The 16639-nt window shown below is 40.4% G+C and overlaps 2 protein-coding genes and 1 long non-coding RNA gene across 8 annotated transcripts in view; 2 read left to right on the top strand and 1 right to left on the bottom strand.

Annotated features, from left to right (window-relative positions):
* Positions 1-16639, bottom strand: part of KCNIP1 (potassium voltage-gated channel interacting protein 1) — an 803899-nt gene that overhangs the window by 38510 nt on the left and 748750 nt on the right. For all 6 annotated transcript variants that reach the window (XM_048862516.2, XM_048862518.2, XM_048862515.2 and 3 more), the window contains one exon: positions 5404-5528. In XM_048862516.2, coding sequence (XP_048718473.1) covers positions 5404-5528 — 125 coding nt within the window. The remainder of the gene's footprint in view (positions 1-5403; positions 5529-16639) is intronic.
* Positions 1-16639, top strand: part of LOC142068388 (uncharacterized) — a 798233-nt gene that overhangs the window by 69180 nt on the left and 712414 nt on the right. The gene's annotated exons all lie outside the window — the stretch shown is intronic.
* LOC142073085 (uncharacterized) lies at positions 12847-15973 on the top strand. Its single transcript, XR_012669773.1, has 3 exons — positions 12847-13003; positions 13115-13185; positions 15914-15973. It is a non-coding gene; the product is annotated as an uncharacterized LOC142073085 (long non-coding RNA).

Here is a 16639-nt window from a genome sequence, read left to right as displayed (position 1 = left end):
CAGCCCTTTACCCGTGCCCCGTGAGTCCAAGTCAGCCAGCACAGGCCAGCCTTGGGCATCTAATTGCAGGGTAGACATATCCAGACTGTCACAGCTAAATAAAAGGTGGAACAGGTTGTTCAGCATAAATAGTGAACACATTTCAAGGGACCATTGAAGGTGAAGTGGCCCGTTAAAAGTTCTCCAGTCAGGGGGGGTAGGGACGCAGGAAGGATAAGGGGCGGGGGGGGGGAGCAGAGAAAAAGGCGTAAGTGATTATTGTCATAAATCTGGTGTCTCTATTCAGTCCATGATTTTTAGTACCTTGCAAATTATGAATATAAGCGCCCAGATTTGTGTTTTGACAGTGTTGTGCAGGTTTTCTTTCAGGATGAGGACCAGGGTCAGATATAGAGTGATCGTTTTGTGAAAAGTGTTCACCCACAGGTGATATGGCATTTTGGCTTTTATCATTCTTCTGTGTGAGTTCATTCAGGAGCGTAGGGAGTGTCATGTTTCACCCACATAGTTGTTATGGGGGCATTTAAGTCACCGAATGAGGTACATTACATGTTGTAATAGCATGTAAAGGACACCTGGATCTTGAAAGGTGTGTTATGGGGGTGCTGAATATCATAGGAGTGGAGATATGTCTGCAGGGTTTGTATCTGTTGTTCTGGCAGTGTCTGGTGTTGCTTTGAGTTGGTGTCTCCTGGGCTGTGGAGATTTTACTTCTGATAATGAGCTTGGAAAGGTTGGGGGGTAGTAAACTGGCTCAGGTTAGAGCAGCCTCCAGGATGCTCTAATCTGGATTTAGGGCCAAGCAGAGTGTCAGTGAGTCACTCCTTGATAGACCTTTACTCCCATTTACTTCACCCAGTTTAAATTGGATGTAGCAGACAATCTGGCCCATTATATGCACTTGTAAAGTGTCCATCGTTGTAACAACTAGGTGCCATCCTGTAAAGTAAGCAGGACCACCACAATCATCCAAGGAAAGGAAATAAGTAGAAGCAAGATATAGAAAAGTGACCATATATCCACTGGGAATTTGAATCTCCAGATGGCACTGTAACACCATCACAAAAAACAGATGGCTAAAAGCTATAGGAAATAGGGGAACAGCTAAGTCAGTGCGGCCACCATGTATAATTACTCATCCCATCTCAATAATGATTTATTGAAAAACTCTAAAGCTGCCCTTTTGTTTTGTCTGAAACACAACATATTAATACTTTAAGCATACTGAGTGCTTAGCAGAAGAAAAGGATAGCATTAATATTGCTTTGTCCTAACAATCTGGAGCAAAACAGGATTGTGGTGGCGATGTGAATTAATACCAATACCTTCAACGATGCCGAATTTAGAAAATGGGCAAAGTCACTGACTAACTGAACTTGCTAATAATTATTCTTGCTGAGTAGTAATTTCTCCATATTGCAAAACAATAGCACATTTACTCTCTGAACAGAAGCGTTAGGGGCCAAGAATCAGATGCATTGAGAGCGCTGCCATGCTGAAATTTGCAGTACCTGTCCATTTTACAGTGCACATGGCTGAATCACTCACACTGATGAGCAATGAAATTCAGCAAAGTTGAACATACACAGATTTCGCCACCAATATAACAAGGTATTTCAGAGACCTTAGAAACATACAACAATTCCTGATCTCCTGTGGCTAATACGGGGAAAAGTGTTTTGTAATGTGCTTAGAACAAAGTAAAACAAACATTTAATGGGGAAAAATTACACAGAGAAATTGAAGGCTAGGTTCTGTCCTTGGCTTACTCGGCTGAGCAAGGAAATATGGGTTTACCTTACACCTTATCACTCAGCTCTTGGGTCTGTTGAAAAGTACACCTGTCCACCCAATCTTTAATATTCTCCCTAGAAGTAAATGGGCAGGAACTGGTGTTGTTTTGGCCACACCCACTCTACACATGCTGGGAGATGTGAACGGCATCCTTTCAAGTAACAGTGTAGTAACTTGCTTCCCCACCCTACGGAGCAACTGTGGCTCAGACTGGTTTGTCAGGCACACACGCCTCTTAGGGCAAGTGCTGAGGTGAGGCAGCTTTCACAGGACCCCGTGCTCAGATCACAATCTAGCCCAGGGTAATTGGTTTGATTTCAGCAGAATTCACATGTTAGAATGCAGCCAGTGTGCTATGGACAGACAGATTCCACCCACAAGCAGCATTCTGCAGTTGTAGGGTGTGGTTAAGTTCTTCCTCAAAATGGGGGCTGCCTCTGCAAACTGATTCCACAAACCCTTGCTCCTGAGAGTAATACTTAGCAGTGGAGTAGTGCTTGACTTCTATGGGATTACCTTTGGTAAAAAGAATCTAACACAGTGGTACTCAGATTGAGGCTTGTGAGGTGCAAGTGGCTCTTAAATGTGTTTCCTGCAGCTCTTTTCCACACATGATATTAAAATACTGTGTGATTTAAATGATTAACCAGCCTAAGTTATTAACCAACCAGGATGCTTTTACTATGTTATTAACCAATTATAGCTCACAAAATAATACTTGGTCAGTCATTTTGCTGTGAGAATAATATATATATATATACACACCCACATGCACATACACAAACACACTAAATATTTCCTGTCATACTGTCTAAATATGAATATATAATACTACAGTAAATGAAACAATGAATTCACACTGCTGTGCCTCTTTTGGGTAATGTTGATCAGTAATTTGGCTCCTGAACCACTGTAATCTGAGTTTCACTGGTCTACGAGATCGGGCTGAGTCCCACAGAGCTTTCATGGGCCAGCAGCCAGGGCTTGCAAACTGGAATTTCCATGGGACAGGCAGGTCAGGAGATACTACTGACACTGAGACAGATTTGCCACTTAAATCAATTAGAATGGGCAGAGTGTAAATTACCATAGCATATGGCCCATTGTGTATATGCTGCATGTAAAATTTATGAAGAGCTATAATTTTTTCTTTGAAAACTCAACTAAATGAAAGAACTAATAATTCAGCCCAACTCTGTCCCAGCAAATCAACATATTAAGAAGGTATTCTATGTATTTAAAAAAGTACCAATACATGGATAGATAAGCAGGAAATACACATGCAAAATACATATACTCCCTGTGGCATATATATGGCAAAACACTTTATGAAAGGAGAAATGTTAATGAAAATATATTATCAGTGCAGAGTGAAATTTAATTTATATTATAAAGAACATATCTGTTTGGCAGAGACATTTGATGTACTTTATCATAAGTGAATCTGCTTGCATCCTGAATCAAATGAGCAGAGAAAGTGTGATATTTTTTGGGCATGTATGTGAGTAGAGGAGAGCAGAGACAACAGGAATGGGGCACAGAGAGAGACAAAGCAATCATCTTTTATATTAAGGTGAAGGTCCCATTTACAGTTAATAAATGAATAATAGATGTGTTAATACATAAATTAATAATTATTAGAGAGTCCAAAAGTTTGCTTACCAGCCGTGGCTTATAACCATCTACAATACCTTCTACTAATATGCTTATAACAATCTATAAAACAACCTAGTCATGTATGTAACATGCTAACCACATCTACCATTGATTAACCTTTAATATGTAGAATCTTAGTGTGAAGTATGATTGCTGTATTTAAGGGTTCTGGGGATCTGCTCCGGTTCTAGGGTGACCAGACAGCAAGTGTGAAAAATCAGGATGAGGGTGGGAGGTAATAGCAGCCTATATAAAAAAAAGACCCAAAAATCTGGACTGTCCCTATAAAATTGGGACATCTGGTCACCCTATCCAGTTCCAGCCACTGATGTAACTTTACCCATCAACACTATGGATTTACCATGCTAAAGCTGCAATTTGGGGTAAATATCGACAGTGCAAATAACACTAAGCCACATGAAGGGGGTATACCAGTGCAGATATGCAGATGGCTGGAATCAGGGGAGATCTATGTGTAGACAAAGTTTTCTCACAGAGCTGTGGTGGCATTATGTCATAAAAAGCTCAGAGTATTCATTTGAATTTAAAAATTCATTTTCTCCTAGGCCTGCACATCTTGTTTTTACTGTCTGTGAGTACTCCGGTAACAAAGTGTTACTCCAATGAATACTTGTGGAAAAGGATTATCAAGCTTGCATGTGTGATCTCCTAGCACTGGACAGGATATTTGTAATGAGATAGGGCAGTATTTGACACAGCACAGGGTGGGAGGGGTGCCTGGCACCCCCGTCACAGTTATGACCTATCCAAGAGAAATGTTGATATATATTCAAATAGTTAATAATGTGTTAGTATATGGGTAGGGCCTACCAAATTCATGACCATGAAAAATGCGTCACAGACAGTGAAATCTGGTCTCCCTCCATGCAATCTGGTCTATGCTATACAGATTTCTCGGGGAAGAACAGCATTTCTCAAATTGGGGGTCCTGACCCAAAAGGGAGTTGCGGGGGGGTTGCAAGGTTATTTTAGGGGGTTCATGGTACTGTCACCCTTACTTCTGCGCTGCCTTCAGAGCTGGGCGGCCGGAGACTGGCGGTTGCTGACTGAGGGCCCAGCTCTGCAGGCAGCAGCACAGAAGTAAGGGTGGCAATGCCATACCATGCCATCCTTACTTCTACTACTACTGCTGCTGGCAGCGGCTCTGCCTTTGGAGCTGGGATCCTGGCCAGCATCCACCACTTTCCAGTTGCACAGGAAAGGCTGGGCCGCCACCATCAGCAGTGTAGAAGTAAGGGTAGCAGTACCACACTCCCCCCCTCCCCCTCATAACCTTGTGATCCCCCCCCACAACTCGTTTTTTTGTCAGGATCCCTATAATCACAACACTGTGAAATTACATATTTAAATAGCTGAAATAATGATATTTACAATTAAAAAAACCTATGACCGTGAAATTGACCAAATGGACCGTGAATTTGGTAGGGTCCTATATATGGCATTCCAGCATATTTAGCAACTAACCAAGAGAGCTCAATTTTTAATACCAAGAACCAATTACTCACAGAAAACTCTGTGATCTATCCAAAGAGTTAAAAAAAATCAGAAAATAATATTGTGAGTTAATTTCAACCTACAAATGCATTTGAGGAAATTGCTATGTGATTGCAAATATTTGGGAATAAGGGCAAACCACCTAAATTTGCTGAGTAAATCACATGATAGATATTCATTCAGTTCTAGTTTTAAGCAGATCATGATGCCAAGAAAAAATATTTATAAGGCTTTTGTCATGTATATTTCACTGTGGTTGGAGGGTTAGAACTCAGATCCTTCTGCTTCAAAAAGCCCAGGCCTCCAAAATGAAATCTCTGTGTCATTGTTACCAGGATAAAAGCTATGGAACACAGGTGAGTAGTTTGGATACCATGCAGCAGAGGGATGGTGATGACATATACATTAGCCAATTCATTGCAATGCTTTGGTTCTTACATTTTTAAATCCTCTGTAAAGCACTTGAAGTTCCCTCTTTGTGAAATTGGTTTGTGTTTCAAGCTGTTCCAGTCCTTCCGGCCGATAGCACACCGTGGTCATTTCCAGTTCATCTTCAATTTTATCTAAAAGAAAAGACATGGAAATATTTACTTTGATTGCTACCTTTGCTATATTAAAGAGACAGACAGGTCAAATAACTGGAATATTGATGTATCTCGAGAACAAAAAGAAGAGAGAAAAGCTAACACGGAGTTTCTCTATACAACTGGTTTCAATCCTTTAAAAGCAAAATTAAAACTAAAGAGTAGAGAAATACCCCAAATTCCTTATTAGGGGGTAAATATTTAGTATTCTGCTCCCAGGGCAGAAATTGAGGACATGAAGAGGAGGACAAGTAGCTAATCACAGTTCCACTAAAGAAATGGTAGAAGTTACCTGTTTAAATACTTGCACAGTGCAAAGGAGTAATCCTAGGGTGCTAGTCACGAAAGCTTATGCTCAAATAAATTGGTTAGTCCCTAAGGTGCCACAAGTACTCCTTTTCTTTTTGCAAATACAGACTAACACGGCTGTTACTCTGAAACCAGTCTTAAAGAAGAGCATGCAAGCATCAGTGGTAAGTGACAGAGCAGACATGCTTAAACATATTATACTAAGACATGACATTACACTGAGTGGAAACAGAAAGAAACTCTCTCTCTTGTACATTATCAAAAGAGCTTGAAGTGTTAAGGACATTATGGATCACATTCATCCCAGGTGTAATTCAGGTTAAGTCCAATGGAGTTGCATCCAGGAGGAATTTGGCCCTCTGCTTACATGGCCTTTTGGGTGAAATAGGTAAGCCGTGAAGTGCCCATGTGGATTTGGTGTAAAAGTTTTTTTTCTTATGAAAGTACATGGATTTGGACACATGCATACATGCTTCCACCCAAATCCTCCCATGTGACTTGTAGGTTATAGAAATCTCATTTCGCTAGCAGTGCCCAAAAAAGCATAGATCTGAACAGATGGTTACTGTATGCCAGTCTGAGATTATCAATAATACTCCTGAAGCCAGATGTGACTATTCATCACAGCTGTCCCAAAAGCACCAATCCTCCCTAAGCCATGAAACCTCACCACCTCTATGGTATAAAGGTCAGTGAGCACTTCCAGGATGAACTCACCTTCAGAAAAATTTCATTTTTTCTAGACCTTCAATGACTGTAGTACACGCTTATGGCAAAACTACTCCGTTCATATCCTGTAAAAATCATTTGGGTTCCTATGGTGAATTACGGTTGATTCCTGCCCAAATGCACAGAGAAATGATAAACTAATTGTCAATATGAGTTTGAGAAGGAAAATTCTCCTGGTCTACATTGGAGCTTTGAGCAGAGATCAGCCCTTTAAACCTTGCTGGTCATTGATCCTATGTGCTAAATTTTCTTGTGAATTTAAACTGGCCTCAGAGCATGGGGGGAATCTTTCCATCCTCTATGTCTGTGTTCTTCAGAAGTCAGAATCTGTGGGTGCTGAATTTTAAAATATTCAAATCCAGGTCCAAATTTTGTCATCTCCAATCTAAGCTATCAACAGCAGATCATTACAGAAAATATAAAGTAGGGGTGATCCAATGCTTTTAACTATGCTTTCATGGCTTTCCCACTATAATAGTATGTACACATAGTTTTAATGGCTGGGTTAATGACATCTACGGAAAAGATCAAGTAAGCTTTGACTATTTGTTTTTAACCTAATTTCCTCTTGGACCATGAGTCTTAGGGTACATCTATACTGGAATTATCGGGCGTGATGGCAATTTGCATAGACATACCCAAGCTAGCTTTAATCTAGTGAGCTCATGTCATAGAATAGAGAAGCTGCAGTGGCACACACTTCAGTGCCAGCTAGCCCCATGAGTAATTACCCAAGCTTCTGCAGAGGCTTGTGTAGCCCCGGTTCAACGCATGCTGCCACAGCTTCACTGCTCTGGGACCCAACCAGCAAGATTAAAGCTAGCTCTGGTATGTCTACCTGAGCTGCAATCACACCCTGTGATTCTAGTAGAGACATACACATACTCCTAGTCAATAAAAACAGGGCAATAAGGAATAGGCTTACGGTACAGAAAAGAAAATTTAGCCTAAACTTTGGTATATGTATAACTCTTCAAATAGCTCGGTAGTGGAATGAACTGATGTGGGGAGTTTTTAAATGCTATCAGACTTGACACTCACCCACTCATCAGCAATAGTAAAATCAGTCCTGCCAAGATGAGAGGGCATGGACTTGAATGAACTTTGAAAAGCCATGTCAAAGAGACTGTGCATTTTGATATAGGAAGCACTACAAGACTTTCCCTCTCACTAATTATTTCTACAGGACACTAGATGCCACAACCTAGAATATTCTTATTCCTGACTGGAAAAGAGAAATTTGAATATCTCTGCTGTGTTTTCCTCTTTCCCCCTTATCACAGTTAACTCAGTATTCAATCTGCATGGATCTAGTAGTAATTTGAAGACTGACAATCACATTACCAGTCCATGTCATTATGAAATATGTATAATCAATAGCCGTATACGTCCCCTCACCCCCACAGCACCCCCACAATGTGTGTTCAGCAGAAGAAATTTCAGGCTGGTCACCAGTATGCTTCCAAATATGATAATCATTTTATGGGATTGTGTAGATTAATTAAGATGAATGCCACTGCACATAATTGCAACATTTGTCTAATGGGGATGTTTAGCACTCAGCTTCAGATAATTTTAATTGAAACACTACAGCAGAGGGAGACATCTTGTCAAAGGGATCCTCAGAGACTGACAGGGAGTAAAGGTATAGGGATTTTTTTATAAGGTTAGTTAGATCGAGAAGAGCATATCTGAGAGGCAGTAGCAGAAAGGAAATTGTGAGCAGAGCGCAATGGTCTGCAGAAGTGGATGAAACGGTGAAGGGGAAAGAAGGGTTGGGACCATCAGCAGAGGGAGCCAGAGTCCTGGAAAGGAGAAGAACGAAGAGACACCACTAAAGACCACGGAGAGGAGAGAGTCTGGAAGAGATACTGTTAGAAGGAAGAGTAGGGGGATGGAGAAGAAAGGAAAAAAGAAGAGGCTGTGAGATGAGAAGAAAGACAGAGGTCATTGAAAAAAAGGATGGGTGGGGAAGAAGATGTCCTAAGATGAAAGGTTTCAGAGTAGCTGCCATGTTAGTCTGTATCCGCAAAAAGAAAAGGAGGACTTGTGGCACCTTAGAGATTAACAAATTTATTTGAGCATAAGCTTTCGTGAGCTACAGCTCACTTCATCGGATGCATTCAGTGGAAAATACAGTGGGGAGATTACCCATTATTTCATGTTCTCTATGTATATAAATCTCCTTTTCTTTTTAAGATGAAAGGGTGGAATATGGGGGAGGAAGGAGGGGAAAAAAAGAGTGCAGTGGAGAAAAAGGTCTTAAAGTGGGAAGGAGACAATAAATGGGAAACAGAAAGAAAGAGAATATCAGTCATCAATGGATCCAACCTAGGGAGACCCACCTCTAGTCTGAACATGATTTTTCATGAGTGCCTTGAAATAAATTAATTAAAAACTTTACATTTTCAATCTGCCCAAACATGTCTGGGTTCTCTTCTGTTATGTACAATCAGCCAGTTTGTACCTGTCACAGTCAGTTGTATATCCCACTCCCTTCTCATGTTTTAATAAACTGTGCAGCACAAAGGCAATATTTAGGATTAAGCATTACCCACTCTCTCTCCCCCTCCCCCTTACTGAGTTCACATTCTCTGAACTTATCTCCTTTAGTACTGCTCAGCTTCCACACCCTTTTCTGTGACCTCTCATGGGTCAACATTCTAGTAGTATTGCCTATTGGTTTGATCTAATCTAAGGTATTTATAGAGTGTCAATCACTGTGGAAGCTAGGTGAAAAATGCAGGTGGAATATAAGCACAAACAATTAATTTGACTCGACTTTTGCCCAACAAGGATTTGGCTATTTAAACTTGACTTTTTAAAAAATAATTTTTCCTGCATCTCCCAGATCTTGCATATCTTACTTGGTGACAGACAGCGCTGCAATCCAATGAGGTATTTGAACTCAGGCCCTTTGATTTAAATGAGAGGCTGTAGGTATTTTCCACAGGGGGCTATCATCTGTGGAATATGCTTGTCCCACCTTGGTTCTCCAGAGTCTGCTTTAAGGTTACTGACAATTCAGAAGGACAGAAGCTGGAATGCTTATGGATCAAAATACTAACTGATAAATCACAAGATGGGGTACCAGTAGGGATGTGCTATAGACCACTAGATCAGACAAAGGAACAGGATGAACAGCTCTATAAACAGTATGTGCTCTTTTAAACATTATTTGAAAATATACAAATTAATTGTTGTGCATCCTAGCATATTAGAGAACTGTATACATAAAATTACTGTACCCTAAATTATTTTCCAAAACTAATGGAGACCTAGGAATGTACCAGAAAATTATAAAAACTAAATCTAGTGCCAATCTTCCTCAAAAATAAAACTAAAAAATCCTACACTTAATATCATTTGCAAATCTCATTTTGATTCCCAATAAAATAATAAAAGAAATACTGAAAGAGAAAAGTTACAACAATGTTTAGAAATCAGAGGAATGATAACTTTTCTGGCAACAGAAGTTAGACTCACTGGATCCAACTCCCTGCTGTGTCACACCTTGTGTTGTCATTTACATCTTTGCAAAAGAAGTTAAAAAATGCTGTGAAGTCAGGATGGTAGCCTTTTACAACTCCTTGGCACAGCTGTAAGTGACTTCAGCAAGATTTAAGGCAGGCTCATTGGAAAGCAATTGTCAGGTTGATTCATTATTTTTGGAAGACTGATACCATTTATAAAATTATGTATTCACAGTATCACTGGTTTCTCCATTGTTAGGCGATCAGTTTCCTAAATTAGTATTTGGTATTCATATTCTAAAAACAAACAATAATTAAAGGGAAAGATCTGGGAGACTTTACCTATGCAAAACTTCATTTGCAGCCCCATGTTTGTTTTAAATGAATAAGGTCTAAATGCCTGGGGATTAAAAAACTTATTTCTTTTGCTTATGAAGCCATATTTTGCATGAACTGAAGAATGAATACCAGCATCCCAGCTATTAAAAATATTCCCATATAAAAGAATACTTGGTAAACACAATATTTCAGTAGTGACATGCTACATTTTGATAAATCCCAGCCTCATTCAATGGGAATATCATTGTCGTTCATCTATTTCAGCCTGTCCTGAATGCACAGATTCTTTCCAATTCACAACCTTTGGTCCCAGAGGACAGATATTTTCTTATTAAAAGTCAGGCAGATTTTTGCTGTATATAACGACTTTCTCCACTCCCTACGCTAAGAAATCATAGAACTGGACGGCACCTCGAGAGGTCATCTAGTCCATTCCCCTGCACTTATGTTGCTCAACTTCTCTAAACTTTTTTCTTTTTAAAAAATTCCAGGACTAAGGTTAGGGAAAATAAGAATCCATTCTTTTTAAAAACACATTCCTTTCTACATTCAGGAATCAGTATCTATCACTCAAGTCTATGATGAAGACTGTATGAGCTATCCCTTTCACATTCTACTTACTCATCCTGCACTAGATGACCTCTTGAGATCCATTTCAGCCCTCTATTTCTATAATTTCCATGATCCTTTCCTTCAAGAGGCATTTAGAAACTTTACCAAAACAAACGTGACCACACAGAAATATAATCAACTATTTTCAAACCCATACATTCTGAAAATGGCAGACAGTAATTCTCATAGTAAAATCAATCCAGAGTATGTGGTATATCCTAATAATAATAATCCACTTCTCCTTTGGTGAGGATTTGAACATTTGGGTTCATCCTACTACTACACACCAACAAGATGTCATTCGGACAGGACAACAAGCGTCATTTCACAGAATCACACTGTATACAGCAGAGACAGAAAAGGCCTACTGTGTTATTTTGTCTTCCCTTTGTCACTTCAAAGCTGTTTCATGATCACTTTGTCCAGTCTGGTTTTTAAAGGACCAAAATGATGTAGCCTCCAAATGCTCCCCGTGTGAGTAACTATTCCCCACTATTCCAATGGTTCTCACAAATAGTATTTTTTTTTTATATACATCTGATATTTACATTTGAACTTTGCTCAGTTGGATCCCATTTTTTATAGTTATTTCCACCGGTGGCTTTATAAACTCCTCCTCTCCCTTTTTAAAGATGAACTCTGTAGGGCTGTTGTGCACCTATATGCAGGCAGCCAATGAGAGCTGTGTTAGTGATGGTAATATTTATATTTATTTATTTATGCATTGTGACAAAGTTCCTGCTCTACCTTGGTGGGTCTTGCGCTTACTGGAGGATTTGCTCGCCTTGGAGCTTCACGGCAGCCCTCAGCTTGGCCGTTTTTCTGAACCCACAGTCCAGGTCGACTCCTCCTGTGTCTGACCAGGAGTTGGGAGGATTTGGGGGGAACCCAGACCCGCCCTCTACTCCGGGTTCCAGCCCAGGGCCCTGTGGAATGCAGCTGTCTAGAGTGCCTCCTGGAACAGCTGTGCAACAGCTGCAACTCCCTGGGCTACTTCCCCATGGCCTCCTCCCAACACCTTCTTATCCTCACCATAGGACCTTCCTCCTGGTGTCTGATAATGCTTGTACACCTCAGTCCTCCAACAGTCCACGTTCTCACTCTCAGCTCCTAGTGCCTCTTGCTCCCAGCTCCTCACATGCACACCACAAACTGAAGTGAGCTCCTTTTTAAAACCCAGGTGCCCTGATTAGCGTGCCTTAATTGATTCTAGCAGCTTCTCGATTGGCTGCAGATGTTCTAATCAGCCTGTCTTAATAGTCTCCAGAAGGTTCCTGATTGTTCTGGAACCTTCCCTGTTACCTTACCCAGGGAAAAGGGACCTACTTAGCCTGGGGCTTGTATATCTGCCTTCTGTTACTCTCCTATAGCCATTCTGCCCAACCCTGTCACAGTATTTAGGCCTGTTTATTTGCCAGAGAGAGAATTTTGACGTTTTTCAAATATACTTGTTTGTGCCTTATGTCCTTATCAACATATGTGAACAAGGAAGAAAGAAGTGTGTTGGTTCTGCCTACAACAAGATGTTTTTTTTAGTATAATAAAAAAAGATAAGAAATAGAGCTAAAATGTTGCTGGATATGGTTGGAGATTAATATACAACTGCTTTGACTCCTTTCCCAAGACAAGGTCAAGCAACCAGTTGGGAGGGGCAAGGTATGAGAAACACAAAAAGCCAAAGAAAAAGTAGCCTTGGCCAGGACACAACCTCACTCTTCTGGTACTGAAGCCTCCAGACTCAAGACCCTCCAAAACGGAACATGACCATAAATTGTAAGGGGTGGGACCAGGGACGGGCACTACCAATATAATTAAGCCTGCTAAGAAGGAGGAGGGGAAAAGGAAAAGCTCTACTGGTGTACAGAGCTATGGTTATGCTTCCTTGTTAACTCCAACAGGCATTGCATTGCCTGCACTTTGGACTCTGGCCTTCTGCTTTCTGTCTGCGTGACAAGAACCCAGGGAGGGCAGCGGAGCCCTAACAAGCTGCAGGTGAGTATTCAAGGACAGAATTTGGCCTTCATTGTTTAGACTCTTCAAAATTCTTACAGTGTTTTCACAGCATTTTTTAGTCATTGCTTAGTTTTTTTCATTCATTTCTAGGTCAGTTTCTCCAGGCCTTTATTCCTTCATTTCTCTCTGGGTTAATCAACGTTTTCCTGAATCCGATCACGGTAATCTCAATATTCTTATTTTTGATACAATGCTCCTGCATATCGTCTAAAAATCACATTGTCTTTATTAAATGTACACCTCCAATTTGCTATCCGCTATCACACATCAGCTCAGTCTTTTCCAGACTCTCAGCTTTTCAAGTACGTCTCTGTGTATAGAAATTGGGTGTGTTTGACCCTCAGAGGTACAAAGCTGCATTTTTCCTACACTGAATCTCACTTTTTAGTGATGTGTGAACATAAGAGTGTCTCACAAGGTTTTGTCTCAATATTTATTCCATCGTGTTACTGGAGACTAAATGCCAGGAGTGATTTTTTTTTAAAGAAAAATTTCAGTAACACAGTTGCTCTTTTCCAATCCTCGAGTGTATCATTGGTTCTTCAGCACTTTTAAATAAATAATTGCCAGTGGTTTAATAATGTCATTAGCTAATTATTTTGTTAGCCCAGAGATATCTATCATGCAGACTTGATGATTTATTCATCTTTCCCACTCTTTCCCATACCTTATTTTTAGAACAGTAGCTATATCGACTAAGTTTTCCTTTCTTCCTAATTTCCTATACATCTTTTTTTATTTTTTCTGGTTAAAATAAGATTTTTAACAAGCAGGTAGTTCATCCATTTTGGACGTGTCACTGGTGTGGTCTCTCTCCTCACTGTGCCTACTTTCCCTCCAAATGAAGTTGTAAAAGCCTTACTTGTTCTCCTTATTTCATTTGGTTAGTATTAACTAAATGTGCTTCTTTTTTAGTCCTTATGTTTTCCACACAAGCCTTGATTAACTAACTAACCTTGTCTGGTTCCTTCCAACTTTGTCCCTTTGTAGTACAGCTTTTTTTGTAGTTCCAGGTCTTTCAATAAATTGCTCATGAAGCCATACTGGCCAGTTTTGGTTTCCTGTTTTTCAGTGGTAACAAAATTTCTTGCAATTTAATTCTCATGTTTGTTTGAACATCCTCCAGTCATCTACCACACTCATGGAATTTAATATGTCCTTTTATAGAACCTTACTGCTTCATTTTTGTACCTACACATGTTCTTAGCTTCAGGGATACACACACATATAAGTATTTGTTGAGGACCTAGGTTTCTGATATCTTAGAATAGTCAACTGAATTCTTACACTTTGAAGTGCCCAATGAATCCATTTCTTAATACTGTTTGTCAACAGGAATTTGTGGTCACTGTGTACTCTCAAATTCTCAGTCAGTTCCTCTCTATGGGTAAGAATATATCCTGGATGGGTTCTCCTCTGGGTGGATTTTCTATTTTCTGGCTCATAGTTCTCCTCTACTTCCTGTTCCTGACATATCTATTTGAGAATCCATATTTAGCTGTATGTGTCACCCCAAGTAGGAATACTCAAAGTACTGTTCCCTATAACTCTGAATGTCATGGTTGGTCATGACACTCTAAAGTATTTGAAACTGAAACCTGGAGCTTTTTCTTTGTTTTCCATTGATACCATTTCCTACTGCTTTCGTTATCACCTCTTTCCTTTTATGTTTCACCCATGAAAACTTACTGCACTCACCATTATGAACATTCCACCAGTAAGAATCATTATAGAGATGTTGTCCTTGAACAGACAGTTTTACTTAATTACTCAACGTGGAGTTCTTGTTGGGGCCCTCAGCAGCTGCTGGAGATGCAGACAACCATAGTAACAAGCAGTATGTTTCCCCATGTGTGCATAGTGATTAATGTTGCTAACTTTTTCTTTTGGATCTAGATCTTGCAGCAGTGATCTGTGCCTTTGACACTTCTACAGTGGACTCTATGTGGAGCTATTTCTAAAGACAAGCAGGAAACTCCACCAAGTGTACAATGTGATTATCCATTTGCTTAGCAGTCCTTCTTGCAGAGAATAGACATTACAACTGTTCTCTCTGATCAGCATTTATTCCTTTATCGAATCATAGAAGTGTAGGACTGGAAGGGACCTCGAGGGAGTCATCCAGTCGAGTCCCTGGCACTCAAGGCAGGAGTAAGTAATAACTAGACTATTCCTGACAGGTGTTTATCTAGCCTGTTCTTAAAAACCTCCAATGATGGAGATTCCACAACTTCCCTAGGCAATTTGTTCTAATGCTTAACCACTCTTACAGTTAGGGGGTTTTTCCTAATGTCCAACCTAAACCAACTCTGCTGCAATTTAAGCCCATTGCTTCTTGCCCTATCCTCAGAGATTAAAGAGAACAATTTTCTCCCTTCTCCTTGTAACAACCTTGTATGTACTTGAAAACTTATCTCTCTTCCCCCCCCCCAGTCGTCCCCCCCCTCCTGTCTTCTCTTCTCCAGACTGAGCAAACCCAATTTTGTCCATCTTTCCTCATAGGTCATGTTTTCTAGATCTTTTATTATTTGTGTTGCTCTCCTCTGGACTTTCTCCAATTTGTCCACATCTTTCCTGAAATGTGGCACCCAGAAGTGGACACAATACTCCAGCTGAGGCCTTGTTAGCACAGAGTAGAGCAGAATAATTACTTCTCATGTCTTGCTTACAACACTCCTGTTAATATATCCCAGAATGACGTCTGCATTTCTTGCAACTGTGTTACACTGTTGACTCATATTTAGCTTGTGGTCCACTATGACCCCCAGATCCCTTTCTGCAGTACTCCTTCCTAGGCAGTCATTTCCCATTTTGTATGTGTATGGCTGATTGTTCCTAAACAGAGTACTTTGAATTTGTCCTTATTGAATTTTGTCCTATTTACTTCAGAACATTTCTCCAGTTTGTCCAGATCATTTTGAATTATCCTCCAAAGCACTTGCAACCCCTTCCAGGTTGGTATTGTCCGCAAACTTTATAAGTGTAGTCTCTACGCTATTATCTAAATCATTGATGAAGATATTGAGTAGAACCAGACCCAGAACTGTTCCCCGTGGGACCCCTTTTGTTATGCCCTTCCAGCTTGACTGTGAACCACTGATAACTTCTCTCTGGGAGTATGACAGGTTTCAGAGGAACAGCCGTGTTAGTCTGTATTCGCAAAAAGAAAAGGAGTACTTGTGGCACCTTAGAGACTAACCAATTTATTTGAGCATGAGCTTTCGTGAGCTACAGCTCACTTCATCAGATGTATACCGTGGAAACTGCAGCAGACTTTATATACACACAGAGAATATGAAACAATACCTCCTCCCACCCCACTGTCCTGCTGGTAATAGCTTATCTAAAGTGATCAACAGGTGGGCCATTTCCAGCACAAATCCAGGTTTTCTCACCCTCCACCCCCCCACACAAATTCACTCTCCTGCTGGTGCTTTGGATGGGCTAGCACCAGCAGGAGAGTGAATTTGTGTGGGGGGGTGGAGGGTGAGAAAACCTGGATTTATGCTGGAAATGGCCCACCTGTTGATCACTTTAGATAAGCTATTACCAGCAGGACAGTGGGGTGGGAGGAGGTATTGTTTCATATTCTCTGTGTGTATATAAAGTCTGCTG

Source organism: Caretta caretta, chromosome 8, assembly GCF_965140235.1.
Source record: "Caretta caretta isolate rCarCar2 chromosome 8, rCarCar1.hap1, whole genome shotgun sequence".
Classification (NCBI taxonomy): Eukaryota; Metazoa; Chordata; order Testudines; family Cheloniidae; genus Caretta; species Caretta caretta.
This window is presented reverse-complemented; position numbering and strand designations above follow the sequence as displayed.